The sequence below is a fragment of the Neomonachus schauinslandi genome, chromosome 15 (assembly GCF_002201575.2).
Source record: "Neomonachus schauinslandi chromosome 15, ASM220157v2, whole genome shotgun sequence".
NCBI classification, from domain to species: domain Eukaryota; kingdom Metazoa; phylum Chordata; class Mammalia; order Carnivora; family Phocidae; genus Neomonachus; species Neomonachus schauinslandi.
In genome coordinates, this window is record NC_058417.1 from 45,643,414 (window position 1) to 45,662,235 (window position 18,822).

Genomic DNA, 18,822 nt, shown 5'->3' on the forward strand with positions numbered 1-18,822 from the left:
TTCAGACAACCACAGGCTGGACACAACACACATGCTAAAAAGTGGACTGTCTTAAAACTTACTTCAAAGGTAAATAGGTAAATGTTTTCCACAGCCCCACAATCATTTCAATAAATGTTTACAAATTAAAAGGCCGTTAGACATTAAACAGTAAAATATGTAATAAATACTCCAACCTACCCCAAAAGCTTCTTATAAGTTAAGAGTCATAATGAATTTGACTAACCATGCTATTGAAAACTGTTCAAGTCATGAGAGGCTGAATCAGTTTTCAATGTATTAGTCCTAAAAATACCACTTCCCCATTCCCTACCCCAAGCAAATTCTAGTTTTACATTTTAGAGATAAGGCATTGACACCAATTAAAGCCTCAGTTTAATAACCAGAATTTAAGTGAAGTCTCATGAAGAAGACCTCTCCTCTCCTGACAAAAAAGAACATATATACCAGACTCTGGGAAGACATCCAGACCTATTTCTAGTCATTACTGAAATGAAGTATTAGAAAGGTTGGTGAGCCAGTTAAATCTAAAACAAACCCCCTCCTCCCCTGACCTTTCTAGCAATAAAAAAACATGTTGACCTAACAAGATGACTTGTACAATAGTCACTGTGCTTTTGGTTATGTTGCTTCCTCTTGGTTAATCGTTAACTTCGATAGGATTTTCTCTGAATATGAATAGACCGTCCAGTTTGAAGTCCTCTAGAGTTCCCTGAATTATCATAAAGACATTCATGATTCCCAGTGTAACCAGTTAAGTGCCCCAAGGGCCTGAATACTACAATCTATATTAAATTCAAACTTAGCTCTTGGCCAAAGATCTTAAAAGGTGTAAAGTCTTTTAGCTTTGCTCACCGTTTTGGTAATTTACAATAGAGCCAAGAGTTATTCTGGAAAAGCAAGTTATTTGGAGGAATAAAGTCATCCATGTTGCTCTCACACTAAGCAGTTTGAGGGTGGGGCTATACAGTTGATTATTTCCTATTTTAATCTCACTTCACCATTCTAACCATTAGGCTATTAAATGACTCACCTGATGAGGTACAGAGAGCCTTAATGCAATTTAGCCTACAACTGTAAATTTACTTAATCTCATTTTAATTCTTGCACTATAAATAGATCATTCTAAGAAGGGCCTTCTGATCTCCCCACTTCCCAAACCAGAGAAAGGAGCAGTCAAGTTTTTATGGTTAAAAAAAAACAGACCATCTAAGCAAAGTTTTACATGACATTATATATGTAAAATAAAGTACAATTTCCACTTAATTCAGTCTTCAAATATTTTTTATTGGAAGGCCATGCATTGCCTTCATTTATTGTATTTCAAATCACTGTACATTTACTTTTGTGAAAACACTGCCTGCATTTTCTAGTACAAAAAAAACCTAAAAATTGTTTCAGGAATGTAGAGAAATATCCAACTTAAATAGCGAAAAAGTGCACCATAATTACTGCTGCACTGCAGTCATTTCTGCATTTCCCATGTTTCTTAAATAACTATCTTGTCTGGTAACACACAATATAAAGAGCAATTATGAAAAACAGACATTTACATATACTTCTAAAGTCTTATTGAGAATATCCTGTTGGCATCGGATAACCAATCATAGGCGCAGCTGCAGTAGCAGGATATGCATATGCCTGTTGGTTCATACCATTGTGCATATTTGGAACGTTACTTCCATATTGCTGAGTGCTATCATAACCATTCTGGTAAGTCCCTGTTGGATTACCAGTCCTAAAACTGGTCTGTATACCAGCAGACACAAAATTACTTCCAAAGCTCCCATTGGTGTAATTTGCAGCACTGTAAACACCATTCTGAGTTTTTGCCCCAAAATCTCTCTTAAGCAGACTAGAGTAACCTCTGTCATAATTTTCCCTGTCTCTAAAGGTATTAAATCCACCCCTTTTGCCCGCAGAGTATCTGTCCCGACGGTCATCCTTCATGCCTCCTCTACCCCTGGAACGACCTGTCAAGAAAAAAAAAATTGCAAGCGTATTATTTCCATGGCACAAATCATTATGAACACAGAAGGAATTAGGAAGCTCTATGCACTGTGTGAAGTGTTTTCTCAGTTTCATATTGAAGATTTTACTCACCCGCCAATCCCATTTAAAGGATTTGTAGACAATCATGTGACCCCAAATCACCAACATTTCTTAATGAAGGTTGGTCTTACCTGAACCTCTGTCTTCGACCAACTGAAGCAACTTGGGATTAATTGCTTGATTAGCTTCACGAAGCACAGAGATAAGGTCGCTCACTTGCTTTATGTTATTAGGTGTAAAGAAAGTGTATGCTGTGCCTGTTTTGGTACTGCGAGCAGTTCTTCCAATTCGATGAATATAATCCTCTGAGGAGTTAGGGTAGTCATAATTGATGACAAATTTCACATCTTCCACATCTGTAAGGTGTTGCAGTGTGGCAAAATAGCAATGTACGGAGTTTTGCACACCACAACAGCCAGACCAAAAATAAAAAGTTAGACAATTGTATTCCCAAGAAGGTATGGGCTGCAAAAAATACAGTTAAAATGGTTATCCATTCTCTGTAGGAATACCATTGAGGTTGGAAGGGGGAGAAAAAAAAAAAGCACACACCATCTACCTGTCTCATTACCCACCCAATGATAGAGAGCCTATCAAAAGGACATGTATTCTCTAACATATTCCCAAACCAGCCAAGTCCCCTTACAGATCATCAAGTGACATCTGAATGCTTCTGCGCAGTAGGGCCACTTAAAGGTTCACAGCAACCTCTTCATGTGCTCATTTTGAGGACCTTTGAACAAAAATGTACATGGTCCTTTGCATTACACACTCATCAGAAGTTCAAAATTCTGGCCACACTGCTTGTCTTGCCAAGACCTTACAACCGCAGCTGCAAGAAAAACATACCTGTCCCCCAAAAGTTGTTTTTATGCACTGTGTCTCGTCTAGGCAAGCGCTTCCAAGAAGCCAGGATTCACTTGAGAATGTGTCTCTCTCTGGCAGGTCTCGACATGACGACTACTGTGTAGGTGAGGGAGGAACTTTCAAAGCACTGCTTTCTTTTCCCACTGACTAAATGTGAGAAGTTGTTCCTGATCTAGATCTCATGTGCCAGTACTCACCAATTTGTAAAAGGCTTAGTACCTTTTAAAGCTGCTCTCTCCATTTCAAACTTGAACAAAAATTTCATTGAACATTGAAGTTTGGAAATATTTCTTCAACATTTCAGCAAACTCACTGAAACTCAAAGACCCACAGATCACAGTGAACAGTTTGAAACAATGCTGTACCATGGCAGTCATGCAAAGCATGGGACAGAAGAAATACCACGGCAGTGAACTGTGAGGATAACTTCCATTTTTTTCCCCCGGAGAGAACAGTTTACGGGGCAGAGGTGGTATGTTCTGCCTTTTGAAGATTACTGGCACACTTTCAGCTTTTCACCTCTCTAATCGACTGGAAGCAGCCAGCCGATCACTAGTCCTCCATCCCCCTCGAGTCCTCCGATTGTCATGCCTAGGCCTTGCCACAAAGACTGCACCTTTATATGAAAAAAACTTAGAAAAAAATGCAGAGGTTAAAGAAAGCAATAAACTTTCTTTAAAAAGAATTATATGGAGATCTTCTGGGAAACCAAGCCATGAATTCGAGTTTTTACTAACCTAGCCCTCTGGAGGCCACATCTGTAGCAATCAGAATAGGAGCTTTTCCATGTTTGAACTCTGTGAAAAAGAAAGAATCATCAATAATCTGAGAATTCCAGGTTTTGAGAAAAAAAAGTTTTCATTTGACTAACCATTTAGAACCCAGTCACGCTCCTGTTGACTCTTGTCACCATGGATACCCATGGCGGGCCACCTACATTAAAGAAAAACCGTATCAGTAGGCTCACATTTGACACCTGAAAGGTTTTAGTCTACTACCTATCTAGTCACCGATTCCTTTAATTTCACCTAAGCAGTTTTATTTACACCAGGTAATGGTCATCCATGACATTTATATCGTTACTCTTGATCGGTTTGCGCCCCCCCAACCTCAGCTCGCATACACCTGCTTCAATGGAAGAAGCCCACGTACCCGTCTCTCCTCATTTTTCTAGTAAGCTCATCACATCTTCTTTTGGTTTCGACAAAAACAATGGTTTTATTCTCCTTCTCACTCATTATCTCTTCCATTAGACGAATCAGTCTTGGGAGAAAAAAATTGTGAATTTTAAAAGTAGTCCATGGTTATGGCCACGCATTTAAAGTCACTGAAGCACTACCTTCAGTTACACGGCTACAAGTAAAAACACCTGCATGAACACTTAAGCAACTGCCCTTGGTCCTTAAGACACAAAGCATGTTCTTTCACCTAAAGAAATGCTATAAATATAGTGATAACCAATTATGTGAATGAAGAAAACATTTTTCAGGAAGACTGACAGACTAATTTTAAATGAACACATTCACGTTCCACCCAACTGAAAGCCACTTTTAAGATAACCTATGAAAGAGTAACTGCAAAGTTTTGTTTGGCGAAACTTTGAGAATTATAACTTCTATAGAAAACTTACTTTTCATCCTTTTCTACATCATGACATACATCCACAATCTGAAGAATGTTATGGTTTGCACTCAGTTCTAGTGCACCAATGTTTATATGAATGTAGTCTTTCAGGAAATCTTCAGCAAGCTGTCTTACTTCTTTTGGCCAAGTTGCACTCCACATTAGGGTTTGCCTATCAGGCTAAAATATTTTGGATTAAAAAAAGCATTGTATTCTAAGAATAAATTGAGAGCTAAGTTTGAAAATAAAACATTTTTAAAGGCACTTACTCTTATCTGATCCACAATCTTCCTTATTTGGGGTTCGAAGCCCATATCAAGCATTCTATCTGCCTCATCAAGGACAAGGTAAGTAGTTCTTCTCAGATTGGTTTTCCCACACTCTAAAAAGTCAATCAGTCTGCCAGGTGTTGCAATACAGATTTCCACACCTTCAATTAAACACATAGATGTAACTACGAGATCTAGAACTTCCAGCACCAACAGTGACAGATAGAATTTTTGTTACATGCCTCTCTCCAAATCACGAATCTGTGGTCCCTTAGGAGCACCACCATAGATGCAAGTGGACTTCAGTCGACATGCTCTACAGTATTCAGCAGCTACCTGCTGTACCTGTTGGGCCAGTTCCCGAGTTGGTGCCAGCACCAAGCACTAAAGAGAAACAAAAAGTGAAACAGGTTTTAGCAAACTCCTGGATCCTAGTTTTAAACTAACTGATTGGCATTAAATAGGCAGGTCACTGATTTTGCTGTCCAGTACTCAGGTATAATCAAGGCAGCTCTGTCAGCAGCTAAATTAACGTGATACAACTAATGTCTCTACATTAGACCACAAGAATTATTTTTTGCTACATATTCTACAAAACATTGCATTGTACTCCTAAGCAAAAATTAACAAAAAATACAGATATATACTTACAATAGGCCCATCACCTCTCTCTAGGAATGGCTGATGATTGATGTGGACGATAGCAGGCAGCAAATACTATTTGTGGTGGGGAAACAAACAAGAGTTAAATTAAAAAGCTTCTGGTTTCTTTATATTCCTAATCCATTTTCTCTAGCACATGACCACAGATTAAAGCTCAAAATGTCTCCCACACTTACAGACAATGTTTTCCCGGATCCAGTCTGTGCTACTCCAACCATATCCAATCCACTTAGAGCAACGGGCCATCCCTGAGCTTGAATAGCAGTGGGTTCAGTAAAATTCTGTCTTGCAATCACATCCATGACATTTGCTGTAATTAGCAACAATTCAGTAAAATTTAGTGAAGCCGAGAAAGGAGGAAATAAAAAAAGGGGGGGGGGGGTCAAAACTAGCACTTACCAGGGAAGTTTGCTTCATAAAAATTCAGAACTGGCTTTGGGCAGTTGTGACCTCTAACCGTAATTTCCTTACTCCTTCTGTATGTCTCCACCTCTTGCTATAAAACAAATTGTAATAATCTACTAAGTACCATGACAATCTTCACTAATATGCAGCCAGCAAGCCCCTAAATTTATAAACTATTATTAAACTTTAATGGGGCCATTTAAAACCTATATCTACATATGGAAAACCTACACAGTAAAAAATCCACCGAGTGCAGTTATATTTAACCATTCTATGTAGAAAAATTTGAGGACACCTGTTTCCGAAGTACCACCTCATCTGTAAGCGTGAATTTCCCTAAATTTCGTCAATTTCCACGACGTCTCTGTTCATATTTTTACTTACTAGATAGAAGCCATTATTGAGTTACAACCCAATGAAGCTATGTGAAATTACTCACTGCTGTGCGCCTAGCCAAATCAGGATGTTCTTGATAAAAATTCTTCTCAAATTTGGGGCACCTCGATTTGGGGGAAGTAGGGCAGGGCCCCTATCTGGAAAGAAGTTTGGAAACCCTGGGGAGAAACTAGTCAAAAAGAAGTTACTCACATTTTCAAACGTCTACAGAGAAATTTATATAAAGACTTATTCTCTCTTGGCATACACGGCACGTAAATGAGAGACTTTTCGAGGTTTAAGGCTTAGCACTTAGCACCCGTCATGCTCTCAAAAGCCACAATTAGCACCACCTCTCTCACTTCCCGTTGTCCCAAATACACACTACTGAAGCCAAGTCAACAGCCCGGGATTTACCAGGTCGGAAACTGGCTGCCCAAACGCCTGAAGTTCAGATTACAAGGATAGACAACAGCTTGTAGCTCCTAGTCTTTCCCGTGAGCTTAGAAATTAAATGTCTGGGAAGGAGACAATACAAGGGAGGTGCTTAACAACAATGTTATTTATCAGCTGTTTTCAACCAAAGCAGCTTTGGTTCTAAGGAAGAATGGGACAGCAACAGCAATGAGAACAGAACAAGGACGCTGGTCTCAGAGACACTTATGCAAGCCTATCGAATGGGGGGGGATCCCGCGGAAGGACGCCCGATCAGGATAGCAAAATTATATAACGCAAAGAAAAAGAGAAGGAGGAGCTGGCAACTACCGGGGGAGGAGTCCCGGACCGGGCGGCGTTCCCGCTGGGGCGGCGCTTCCCCCTTTGTCTCGCATTTCTCTCTGCGCCACATTTTCTCGACGCTGCCATTTTGAGCTCCTCCGCCGGGCGGGGTAACAAAGGCGCCGCCGCCATGTCCGACGCCGGCATTTTGTACCCGCGACTCAGCCACATGGCCGATTCCCGCGGTGCCAGCCACCCCCCTGCCCCCGCCGCACCAATGGCTTCGGAGGCGACCCCCTCGGCTATCATAGAACTCCCGGGGCCCCTAAAACACCTCCCGAGAAGATGCACCTAACAGCGCTGACTTCGTTTTCCTGGAAGCGTCGCGCTTTTCTCCCATCGAAATACGCTCTCCCGAGTTCTCCCAACAGCTGTTCTATCGTCGGGGGTGGGGGGCTTCGACGCCCCCTCCCCCACCCCCGCCAACAAAAGGCGAGGTTGAGGACCGTTAACAGGACAACATCCCTCAGTCACTTTTGGACAGATACCAAAATGGCGCAAAACTTCGATTGATAAAGCCTAAGAATAGGTTAAAAAACCCAAGTTCCCGCCGCCCCCGCCCGCCGCCACCTTCATCGGCCTCCCATCCCCCACTGCCGGGCCTGACAAGTCCGTTCCCACACTCACCCTCGATCCCGGCCGCGGTCTCGGTCACTCGAATAACCCGACATGGCGTCAATGGTTGCGGTTGGCGGGGAACGAAGTGGAGAGAATCGGGTGCGACGAGTCGCTGCAGGTGGCTTTGGCGATGGCAAAGCCTTGCGGGGGCGGCAGCGGCGGAGGGGCGGCGATGACAGGAGCCGAAGCTGCTCAACAACAGACCGGTGGAAATGAATGAGGTGCCGGCCGCGTCCCGGCAGCCGGTTTTATAGCCTGGACCGCCTCCTCCGCCGCAGAGACTGCTGGGAGCCGCTCTATGACCTAATCACCCCGCCCCTGCGCAGAGGCCGCAACGCCCGCCGGCGTTCCGGGATCCGCCATGTTCTCGCCCCACCCCCACCCTCCCCCTCCCTCAGAGTCGCCGGTTTGGGGGCCCTTTCATGGCTGGGCCCACCTACACTGAGATGCCTCAGCCTACACTCCTTCACCTTTTTCTCGTCTTTCCACACCTCCAGAAAGCCACCCCGCCCTTTTCCAGTTCCAGCCCAGCCGACAAAATGGCCAGCACGGGCCAACCCACTCAGACCACTTGGAGATGTTTACGTCTCCAAAGAGCCTTCACGCCCCTAACCAAGGGAGACGGGAAGGCGGAGCCTGATATTGTCACGTGGCTGCTCCCGCCCCTCCGGTAAGCGGACCGCACTACTTCTCCACTTGGAGTCGGCGGAGGAATACGAAACGAAATAGCTCACCGGAAGTGCCGTACTAATGCCCCGGGAGACTGGCCTGGGCGGCTGGGTGATTCGGCCTGTCAAACCCACCCACCTGAGAATCCCTTAGCGGGATCTTGCCCGCGAAGAATGGTATCCAGAGCCCACAAACCGCCGCCTCGGCGCGTGCAGCGAAAGGAAGTGTTCCTGTGATGGCCAATCAGCAGCGAGAAGCCGTTTTAACGTCCCTCCCTCTTTTACCCCCTGCCCTTTAGTTTCGTTCCCCCCACTTTGGCGGTGCGTCTGCGCTGTGGGGCCCTTCCAGGACGCCGTCCACCGCGCGCCCAGTTGGAAGCCAGGCGGCGACCTGCCTCCGTGACATGGCCGGCTCAGAGGCTGGTGAGTCTCGGCTCGGAGCCCCGGTGTGTGTGGACTGAAGCCGTTTAAGTCCCCGAACGCCCCTTTTCTCTTGAGTCCTCTGGCTGCACTCCTTAGGTCTGGGCTGTCCGCGGGGCTGGTGACAGACACCCCGTCGTAGTGGGCGGTTTCTGCGGGTTTCTTAGCCCCCATCTCGGTCGGCTTAGAGGCCATCGAGCGCGATTTTGGGGTGTGGAGAGAAGGACCCCGTGGCGAGGCCCTCAGCACGCCTGCAACTTGGCTGCAAAAAGGGCAGTCAGAAAGCGTCTTCCCGGGACTTGTATTTCTCTGGGGAATGCAGCCCCTGTCAGCGTGTTCTCTGGTTCTTGAACTGTGGGGACTGAGGCCGTACCTGCATGTGCATTGAACTTTTGGGGGAACGACACACTTAAGATCTGCTGATGCTCCTGGATTTTTCTCCTCAGTGCCCTCTGGAGTTACCGGCTTTGTCTAGCAACCGCTTTTGCAAAGCGAGTGGGTTGGGTTGTCTGGGACGCTTTCATCCCTTTCCTCAGGACAGCGTTCAAACTGCTTGTCGTGTTTTGGTCAGCTGTGAGGAGTGGGCATGGGGAGAGGGAGATAACGTGCCTTGAACACAGAGACATCGTTATTCCTAGAACATGCTGAATATGTCGAACACAAAGTAAAAGGACTTTCTCCTTAATCGCCAATTATATCAGGGATCAAATAGGTCAGGCTTTCTAAATTACCTTTGAGAAAGTCTTGAAATAACCTTGCTAATTCCTGCCGTATCTGTGGGTGGGGTGCGGTGGTACACAGGAAACTTCAACAGTATTGGTAACGTGCTAGTTCTGAATTTAGGGACGTTTTTATGTATTTTCTATGTTTTATTTCTTATTCATTAAGTGTAATTTTAAAAAAACTAACAAATGTTGTAGTGTTGGTGTCATTATTTCAGTTTTTAACAGACTGAGTTAATCTATTAACTTAGACTAAGTTAACCTATTTGGGCACCAGAGAAATTCTGACTTGCACAAGATAATTGGGTAAAAACATGACTAATACTATTGGGAATTTGAAGCAGCTTCTATTAATTAGTTTCTGGTAATCTCAGACTATCATTAACAAACGGTCTCGTTTATGACATATATTCCCATTTACTTGTATGTTTTAAATAAAAACACTAGGTATGGCTGGTAAAATAAGAAAAGGGGTAAAATAACTTAAGATTTTAGGTTGCAATAGTAAAAGTTAGATTTGCATCATAGTTTTGACTACATTAAAATTCTAGCACTCTGGAAGTCATCCCAAGAAATTAAATATTTTCAAAATTCGTGCCTCAGAGGGTCTTTGAACTTCTACAATAATCAAATATTTTATCTTCTACATCATTCAATGTCTATCTTCATGGGGGTTGACTTTTTCTAGTGCTATTTAAGGCTGATCTTTTTCCTTTCCTGACAGAGTGGATAACCGTTGCCAATAACCTTCTTTTGAAATGCCACATACACCTGAGGATACGAGAACTAGAAGATTGTGATGCTAATGTTTTTATTGCTCTTTACCAATCCATTTTGGGAGAAAAGGTACCAGGTAAGGGTACTAAAAAGTGGGAGTAATAGTGACTATATTTTAGGCCAGTAGTTTTGAGAGCCTTCAGTTAGATCCTATGAGATTTGTAAAATTTTGACTTTTTATTTGTTTGTATCTTATTTCTAACTATTGCATTCATTACCTTAATAAGTACTTTAGTGAGACCCACACATAGTAACAGCCTTGGTCATTTCTGTTTAATTATGCCTAATATCTCATGAAAGTTACACCTTTTCTGTAAATGTATCTTCAAAGGTTCTAAAATTGAGTGGAACTTGGAAACTTGTTGGGTCTGGTTACTTAACCAGTATTACAGATACGAGTTGATGTTTGTCCTGCATCCCTGGTTAAGTATCTCAGAGTCCTTATCCATAGATTCCTCTGCTGTCTCTGTGTAGCTTACAACCATTAAGTACTAAAACTGTGTGTAGTCTGTGTTCCTTTCCCATTTTTACCATGACTTAGTGCCTTCATCACTTGGAATAATGGAGATGGCCTCTAGCTGGTTATCTTTGATGCTAGTCTTAACCTTTTGAGTGCAGAGGCATATAGTTATCCGATCAGTCTTTTAAAATACTTTTTTCATCCTTCTCCAAAACATTCATCTTCCTCAATACCAGCGGAGAAATTCCAGATATAAGTTGATGTTAATATCTCTCCTCAGTCTGGTCTATACTGACCTTTTAAATCATTATGCCGGGGGCACCTGGGTGGCTCAGTCGTTAAGCGTCTGCCTTCCGCTCAGGTCCTGATCCCAGAGCCCCACATCGGGCTCCCTGCTCGGCAGGAGGCCTGCTTCTCCCTCTCCCACTCCCCCTGCTTGTGTTCCCTCTCTGCGTCTCTCTCTCTCTCAAATAAATAAACAAAATCTTAAAAAATAAATAAATCATTATGCCAATAATTCCTACCAGGGTGCTTTAACAAGACTTACTTTCATACCTGTTGTGGGGTTTTTTTCTCTTATGGAAAGAAGCCCACGATTATGGGTTAAAGTCTCACTTCATGTATTGTTTCCCTTATTAGAGTATTAGCATCTCCTTGAATTTATCTTTATCTTTTTGTAGTATGGTGCTTATTGTAGAGCATGTTCATATATATGTTAATTAACTAAGTATTCAACTAATAAAGGTGCTATGTAGAAATCAGGCTCTGTTAGCTTTATCTGTACTTTATAAAAGCCTGTTCTCTTTGGGTGGAGCTTGCTTTTGTAGCAGTTAACTTCACTTAGAAGCCTGGTCAGAGACCATGACAACCTGGACCCTCAGATGAAAAATTATGTAGCTTTTTTTCCACAGACCTCATAGCTATTCCCAGGAGTCAAGAGGATGAAGCTCACAATGTACAAGCAGTAATTGATTCACTGGCCTTGGATTACCTGCAAGTCAGCTTGTCTCACATAACAGGTTGGTATATACTTAACCATCAAATAATTTTGCATTTTACTAAAATAATTTATTAGGTAGAACCCTATACATGTTTAGTTAACCAAATGAGTAAGCTTATGAAGTAGACCAAACGACAACACTGAGCCAAGACAATTGACTGGTAGAATTAAGGCACCCATCCTTGAGAGGTTTTTTAGGAGGGTCAAACACTGAGTTTGTGATGGACCTGGATCTGAGATGTAAGTATCCTAGCTGGTCGTTTGCAGTATGTTTTTCATTCTTTTATTTTTTTTGTTATTTTTTTTAAGATTTTATTTATTTGACAGAGACACAGCGAGAGAGGGAACACAAGCAGGGGGAGTGGGAGAGGGAGAAGCAGGTTCTCCGCTGAGCAGGGAGCCTGATGCGGGGCTTGATCCCAGGACCCTGGGATCATGACCTGAGCCGAAGGCAAATGCTTACCGACTGAGCCACCCAGGCACCCTGTTTTGTTATTTTTTTAAGTAGGCTCCACACCCAGTGTGGAGCCCAATGTGGGGCTTGAATTCATGACCTTGAGATCAAGACCTGAGCTGAGATCGAGAGTTGGACGCTCAACCAACTGAGCCACCCAGGTGCCCTGTTGTTTAGTTATTTTAAAGCTAACATGCTGCTTGTTTGTAGTAGGTAAAAATTAGCAACATCTAAATGTCCACTAAATAAGGACAGGTTAAATAAGTTATGATTGCTCCATACACGGAATTACTCTGCCAATGTAAAAGATTTTTGATGATGCTCATTATGTAAAATGTTCCATATTAGTGCAGCAGTCTCCAACGTATATAGCGTCAGAAAAATGTGCATTTGATAATAGTGTGCAGAGTATGGTGCTACTTGTAGAAAATAAAGGTGAGGAGAGTAAATATGCAGTTGATTGCTTGCAGAAGGACTCTTTCAAAGCATGTGCAAGAAACCTATAATACTGATTGCTTCCAATAAGAGGAACTTCAGGGCTACAGGATGAGGGTGGGCTGAGATTTCATTATATATCTTTTGCACTTTTGAATTTTACTTTTTATTTTGTTTCATTTTTGAGAGAGACAAAGAATGTGTATGTGCAAATGCGAGGGAGGGGCAGAGGGAGAGAGAATCTTAAGCACGCTCCACGCCCAGTGTGGAGCCTGACGTGGGGCTTGATCTCAAAACCTGAGATCATGACCTGAGCCAAAATCAAGAGTCGGATGCTTAACTGACTGAGCCACCCAGGCATCCTGCACTGTTTGAATTTTAAACCCCATTAATATATTGTCTGTTCAAAATAAATAAAACTAAATTGTGAACCTTTTTCCAAAATAAAGTACATCATGCTTGTATTCTGAAGCCAGACTTACCAAATATATTTATAAATCCCTATATTTTACATAGTAAGAAAATGAGGATTATTGCAGTAAATTATTTCAAGCTAAGGAAGAGAGGGAATCTGTGGGTTTGAAACTATATTTGAATCACTAAGAGAAGGCTTACACTATTGGTTTGTTCTTTGACAGTTAAGAGAGAGAAATGTTAATCAGGATAGGTCATTTACATCTCTCAATTTAATATTGACAGACTTTTAGAAAAATAATTTTTGAGTGCAGTTCTAGGTGAGTAAATGTGGTAAATTTGGAGATAATTCATTTTGAAGGGTAATCCAAGGATTTTCCTATTCCTTTGTAATTTTGAATTGCTTTATCACTTGAACAGGGCAATTTCTGGTATTTGTGCTTTTAAAACCTACTATAGCAAGGTTGTATCTGCATATATAACTTTTTAACGCAGAGCTGCTCCTGACAACACACACCCACCCCATGAAAAGTTGCAACACTGCTCACCTCTTGTGGTATACTGCACAGCATCTTTTTACTCCTTGTGTTCTGTTTATTTTTAAAGATTTTATTTATTTATTAGAGGGAGAGCACATGAGAGGGGGGAGGGGCAGAGGGAGAAGCAGACTCCCCGCCGAGCAGGGAGCCCGATGCGGGACTCGATCCCGGGACTCCAGGATCGTGACCCGAGCCGAAGGCAGTCGCTCAACCGACTGAGCCACCCAGGCGCCCCCTTGTGTTCTGTTTAAAGCAATATCTCCTATACCACAAAGCACTTCACTCTGGCATGCCATCTTAGTTGCTGGGTTGGCAGAAGATGCTCCCCATCCTGGCAACTCAGAATTTCTGAGTATGCCCTGGGGGTATACTTGTGTATCTTGTTAAGTCAGAAAAACATAAGGCTTAAGAATAATATTTCTGTTTGTTTTAAACAAAAAAACTGTCAAATGTCCATCTGTACTAGTAGTAGTGTTGAACATCACAGTTCTGGTTTAGGTTTGTTTTGCATCATGAATGAAGTTTTGAATGGCTAGATTCTCTCAAATATCAAATTTCCATTTTGCCTCTCCCTTACTGGTTTGAACTTATGAGAATTGCAGGCATGATCTCCTGAAGGACAACCCAAGTGTCTTGAGTTAAATTCCATCCATACCTGATGTTGATTAGAGTCCATTTTAGGTAACACTAAGCATGCCAAGTTTCCATGCTTTTACCAACCCATTTCTTGTCAATATTTCAATTTAGCATTTATTAAAGATTTATTATGGGCCAGGTATTGTGCTAGGGATTGTTTAAAGATTAACTTCTGGGTGTAAAGTGGATGTGGTGGGAGATTGGACGTGGTGGGAGATTGGACTAGAGAAGTTGGGGTGAGGTGAAATTAAAAAGGGTTTTATATGAATGGACAGTTTTAAGAAAATTTATTATTGAAGTATAGTTGACACAAAGTTATATTGGTTTCAGGTGTACCACATAGTGATCCAATAGTTCTGTATATTACACAGTACTCACTGTGATTAGTTACCATTGGTCACCATACAGTTCTAATTACAGTATTATTGACGTTATTCCCTATGCCTTACTTTTTATCTCTGTGACTTGTTTTATAACTGGAAGTTATACAAACTGTATACAAAGTTATACAAATTGGAAGTTTGTATGCATAGGCAATTTTTAATTAAGAAAATGACATGATGCATACAAAATGAACAGAAGTTAACAAATAGAAAAAATGAGAGATTCCTGACGAAAGTATCCCAACAAACTTTTGTTTTTATATTACTCTGCTGCTGTTATCTTCAGAACAAACCACCATCTAGAAGTAGGATCTCACAATCTGAAACTGTGTTCTCTCATGCCATTTTTTTTCACCAGCCTAATAAAGTTCTGCTTAGATGCTTTATATTTTGGTATAAATATTACTAAGGGATGTTTTCTTAAGTCCACTTACTTTGTTTCTTGATACAGGAAGGAATATGCCAGTTAATTATCAAACATTATATTCAAGGCTGCTTCTTTTGTTTCTTCAAATATAATTAGGCATCAGAAAATTCATGTTTTGGGGTGCCTGGGTGGCTCAGTTGGTTAAGCGGCTGCCATCAGCTCAGGTCATGATCTCAGGGTCCTGGGATTGAGCCCTGCATTGGGCTCCCTGCTCAGCAGGGAGTCTGCTCCTCCCTCTGCCCCTCACCCTGCTTTTGTGCTCGCTCTCACGCTCTCAAGTAAATAAATAAAATCTTTAAAAAAAAGAAAAGAAAATCCATATTTTTAATATTTATATTACTGTTTTTCCTGAGTTAGTTTACAGTTTTTTTATCTAGAACAGTACATGGTGGTATATTCATTTCAAAATTATGAGGCTTTCAATTTCTTGGTTAATATTTTTAATTAGCTCTATCCTGTGTTTAGGAGAAAATATAGTGAAAGGAGATAAAGAATCTATTAAGAATCTGCTAGAAATATTTGATGGGTTGCTGGAGTATCTTACAGAACACATCAGTGAGACATCTCATGAGAAAAGTAAGTTTAAAAATAGAAATTTGATTTGGTTTATATTCTACATCCTGTCCCTTTTTGCCTTTTTTCTTTTTGCCTGTTTTTCTTCACAGGAATTGGAATCACTAATGCATATACCTGGTAAAGTTAATCATAAATTAAATCTCAATTCTTACTGTTCTAAGTGGTTGAGAAAAACTACCCTAGACTGTCACCATGTCCTTTGTCAACTTGGATATTGCTTATAAATTACTTTAAGGCTAATCTATAATAGCTAAATTCTGGCTAAAATTGCCCGTTGTCCTATTATTGCATGAAATTACTGACTCTATAATTTCCTCTGTCAGAAGTGCTATTTTTGTTACACATTTGGATATTGCTAAAGCATTAGCAGGAAGAATTGGTGTGTTTTTTTGTCTTCAACCTACATTTAGGTTTGTGACAGCCTGAACATTTTATTTTAGTCTTCAGTAGCCCAGTTTGCCAAATTGTAACAATTTATTGTGTGAAATTTTTATTTTATGGCTTTTAATGATAATTATAAAGATTAATATTGCCATATTATCTTCTAAAAGGCTTATGATTATTTAAAATACATCAGCAGTATATAAGAGCAATTTATAATCTTTGGCTCAATTTATCTCATTTCTAAGAATTTATCCTAAGGAAGTAATATAAAAGAAAGGTGCTTGAAGGTCTTCATTGCAATGTAATTGAAAAGAAAGAAAAAAAAACCTATGTGTCTTAACAGTTTGAGATTGGTTGAGTAAATAATGCTGTGTCATGATTGGAGTAATATATGACCCATGTAAGAATGGGTTTACTATTTTAAAGTTACCCAACAAGTTTTTAGCAGTAGTAGCGATCAACATAAATTCTAATATGAATGAAGACAAAAATTTGGGTAGGCTTATCATTCTTCTCACACTGTTGATGGTGAGACCTGTGCTGTGATTATAACATTTGAAATTAAACTCTTTAGTGATAGTTTTCTACCTTTTATCATCATTGTTGAAAAGATTTAAAATCACATGTAGGAAGGAAAGATTGCCACAGAAGATATTTCTTATTTCAAAAACTTCGAGAGTTCTGAGTGTGGAGTATTTTAAGTGTTTAAGGTATGTTAAGTATGTACCAGCCCAAGTACTCTGGGAGGATTCAGAATTGCATGCCATGTTTATTGCTCTCAAAGAAACCTATACTCAAGTCAGGAAGACAGCCGTAAATACATAGAATAGTCCCCCCACATGTGCAGTTTTACTTTCCGCAGTTTACTTGCAGTCAGCCTCTGTCCAGAAGCAGATGATCCTCCTGCCATATTGTCAGAAGGCCATAATAACCTAATGCTGTATTGCAGTGCCTGTGTCATTCACTCACTTCATCCCATCACGTAGGTATTTTATCATCCCACATCATCACAAGAAGAGTGAATACAATAGAATAAGATATTTTGACAGAGAACACATTTCTATAACTTGTTGTAGTATATTGTTGTAATCGCTCTATTTTTTTATTAGCTGTTGTTTATCTTAATGTGCCTAATTTAGAAGCTGAACTTTATCATAGGTATGTACGTACAGGAAAAAGGGTATATATAGTGTTCAATACTATCCGTGGTTTCAGGCATTCTCTGGGGATCTTGGGACATATCCCCCATGGATAAGGGGGGACTGTTGTACAATAAAAACATTATAGGAGAATTGGGGGAGAGTGAAAGACATGTGAAACTCACCTAATTCAAGGTTACCAGTAGGTATTTTGATGCTCTGTGACTATTTAGTCATTTTAGCAGCAAGATTAAGAGGTAGAAAACTACCTTTAGATGGAGATTAATTTGAAATTTTACACTGACAGCAGCAGTTTTTACAATGCGGTGCTTGATTGTAAGTAGGGGAGGGGCGATGGTGACTTGGCCACGGATAGGGCAGTGGGGATGGAGAGAGGAGCACAGAACTGAGAGAGATTTACATGGGAGTCTGGTCATAGTGAAATGCTGAGGCAGGGCTGAGAAGGGATCTTTCAAGGGGAGGTCAGTAGAATGTGGTGAACTTAGGGCTGCTAGGAGGGAGTTGCACAGATGGGGCCTCCCTGTGCAGTAGTACCTGAGTTGGACAGTGTTTTCTAAAGTCTGATTCTCACCTTTGCAGGTCCAAGTTGATATGGCAATATTAGAGCTGAGCAGATTCTTCAAAATGCCAGTTAATAATGGGAAGTAAATCTTTATTATCATGAGTTGCATCAGGTATACAGAGCAGCATTATCATTTACTTAAACTGAAGGCCAAAGGATTTGAAAGGAGACCTTGAGTCAGTGCTGCATTATGCCCCTCATTGTTTGAAGCTCTCGAAGCCTCAGTTTTCTCATCTGAAATTCTTTCATGGCTGTAGTGAAGGTCAAATAAGTAGATAATGCATGAATAGTTTAGCACTGAGCCAAGCTTAGAGTAGATGCACAGTGAATGTTAACGTTATTAAAATGTTGCTTGTTGAGTACAGAAATAGAAAAAAATGATGGTGGATGTTCAAACAGGGAATCTCTAGTAATGGAGATGGGAATATCCATAAATCTGGATCATAGGAGGTTCACCCACATACCTCCTAAAATCACATTGCTAGTGAGTTGCTGCCACTGGTGAACGTGTAATCCGCAGATATGTTGGGATAGAAGAAAAGAGTGATCGTCTTAAGGAAAATTCCATCCAAGCCTTAATGTAGTCTGACTCTTAGGTTAGGGGAGTGATAGTCTTGGAGCCTGAAGCAAGCTGACACAGTCATGTTCTGAAGCCACAGCCTAGTCCTCTTACCTTAGACATCCCTTATAGACAGGACGGTGTTTATAAACATAGAAAATGAACCTACCACCTAGCTTAAAAAATAAAACGTTGCTAATACAACTGCAGACCCTGCTTTTAAAACAACACTTTTGTTGTTTGTTACCCAAGTAATATGCTCATCACAGGTGGTGATTTTGTTCTTTCTAATTTCATGTTCACAAGAGCCCAGTTTACCAGGAGAGGATGAGGGTGCCTTACTGTTCTTACCTCTACCTATCCCTGTATAAAAATAGTGTTATTAATTTGGGGGGTTTTGGTATTGTTTTTGTCTATTTTAAACAGGTGAAACTGGACAGAGTTTTAAAGAATCCCATCAAGGAGAACTTTTGGAAGAGCCAGAAAGTACTAAGGGATCCAGGTCATCATGGAAAAGGGTTTCTTTTGAGAGGTAGCACTCAATGTCTATGAATTTAATCATAGCAAGTTATGCTTTTTCCTTCTACTAAGAATTGA

General features: G+C 41.0%; 2 protein-coding genes across 3 annotated transcripts in view; one reads left to right on the forward strand and one right to left on the reverse strand.

Annotated features, from left to right (window-relative positions):
* Positions 1-1,266: 1,266 nt before the first annotated feature.
* On the reverse strand, positions 1,267-7,897 carry DDX5 (DEAD-box helicase 5; the record flags this gene model as incomplete). Its single annotated transcript, XM_044921843.1, has 13 exons — positions 1,267-1,973; positions 2,184-2,408; positions 3,657-3,716; positions 3,791-3,852; positions 4,072-4,182; positions 4,550-4,722; positions 4,812-4,972; positions 5,054-5,195; positions 5,463-5,528; positions 5,651-5,784; positions 5,874-5,970; positions 6,319-6,408; positions 7,658-7,897. Coding segments are annotated over 13 exons (1,965 nt in total), but the record flags the coding sequence as incomplete, so codon positions are not given.
* A 229-nt stretch (positions 7,898-8,126) lies between these two features.
* The window catches only part of CEP95 (centrosomal protein 95), a 37,191-nt gene continuing 26,495 nt past the window's right edge, over positions 8,127-18,822 (forward strand). Inside the window, exons 1-5 of one of the 2 annotated variants that reach the window (XM_021678515.2) lie at positions 8,127-8,740; positions 10,184-10,312; positions 11,608-11,715; positions 15,450-15,560; positions 18,652-18,757. In XM_021678515.2, coding sequence (XP_021534190.1) covers positions 8,722-8,740; positions 10,184-10,312; positions 11,608-11,715; positions 15,450-15,560; positions 18,652-18,757 — 473 coding nt within the window. In that variant the 5' untranslated portion in view covers positions 8,127-8,721. Of the gene's footprint in view, positions 8,741-10,183; positions 10,313-11,607; positions 11,716-15,449; positions 15,561-18,651; positions 18,758-18,822 lie in introns of those variants that run through there. The other variant, XM_044921486.1, reaches the window with a different exon arrangement.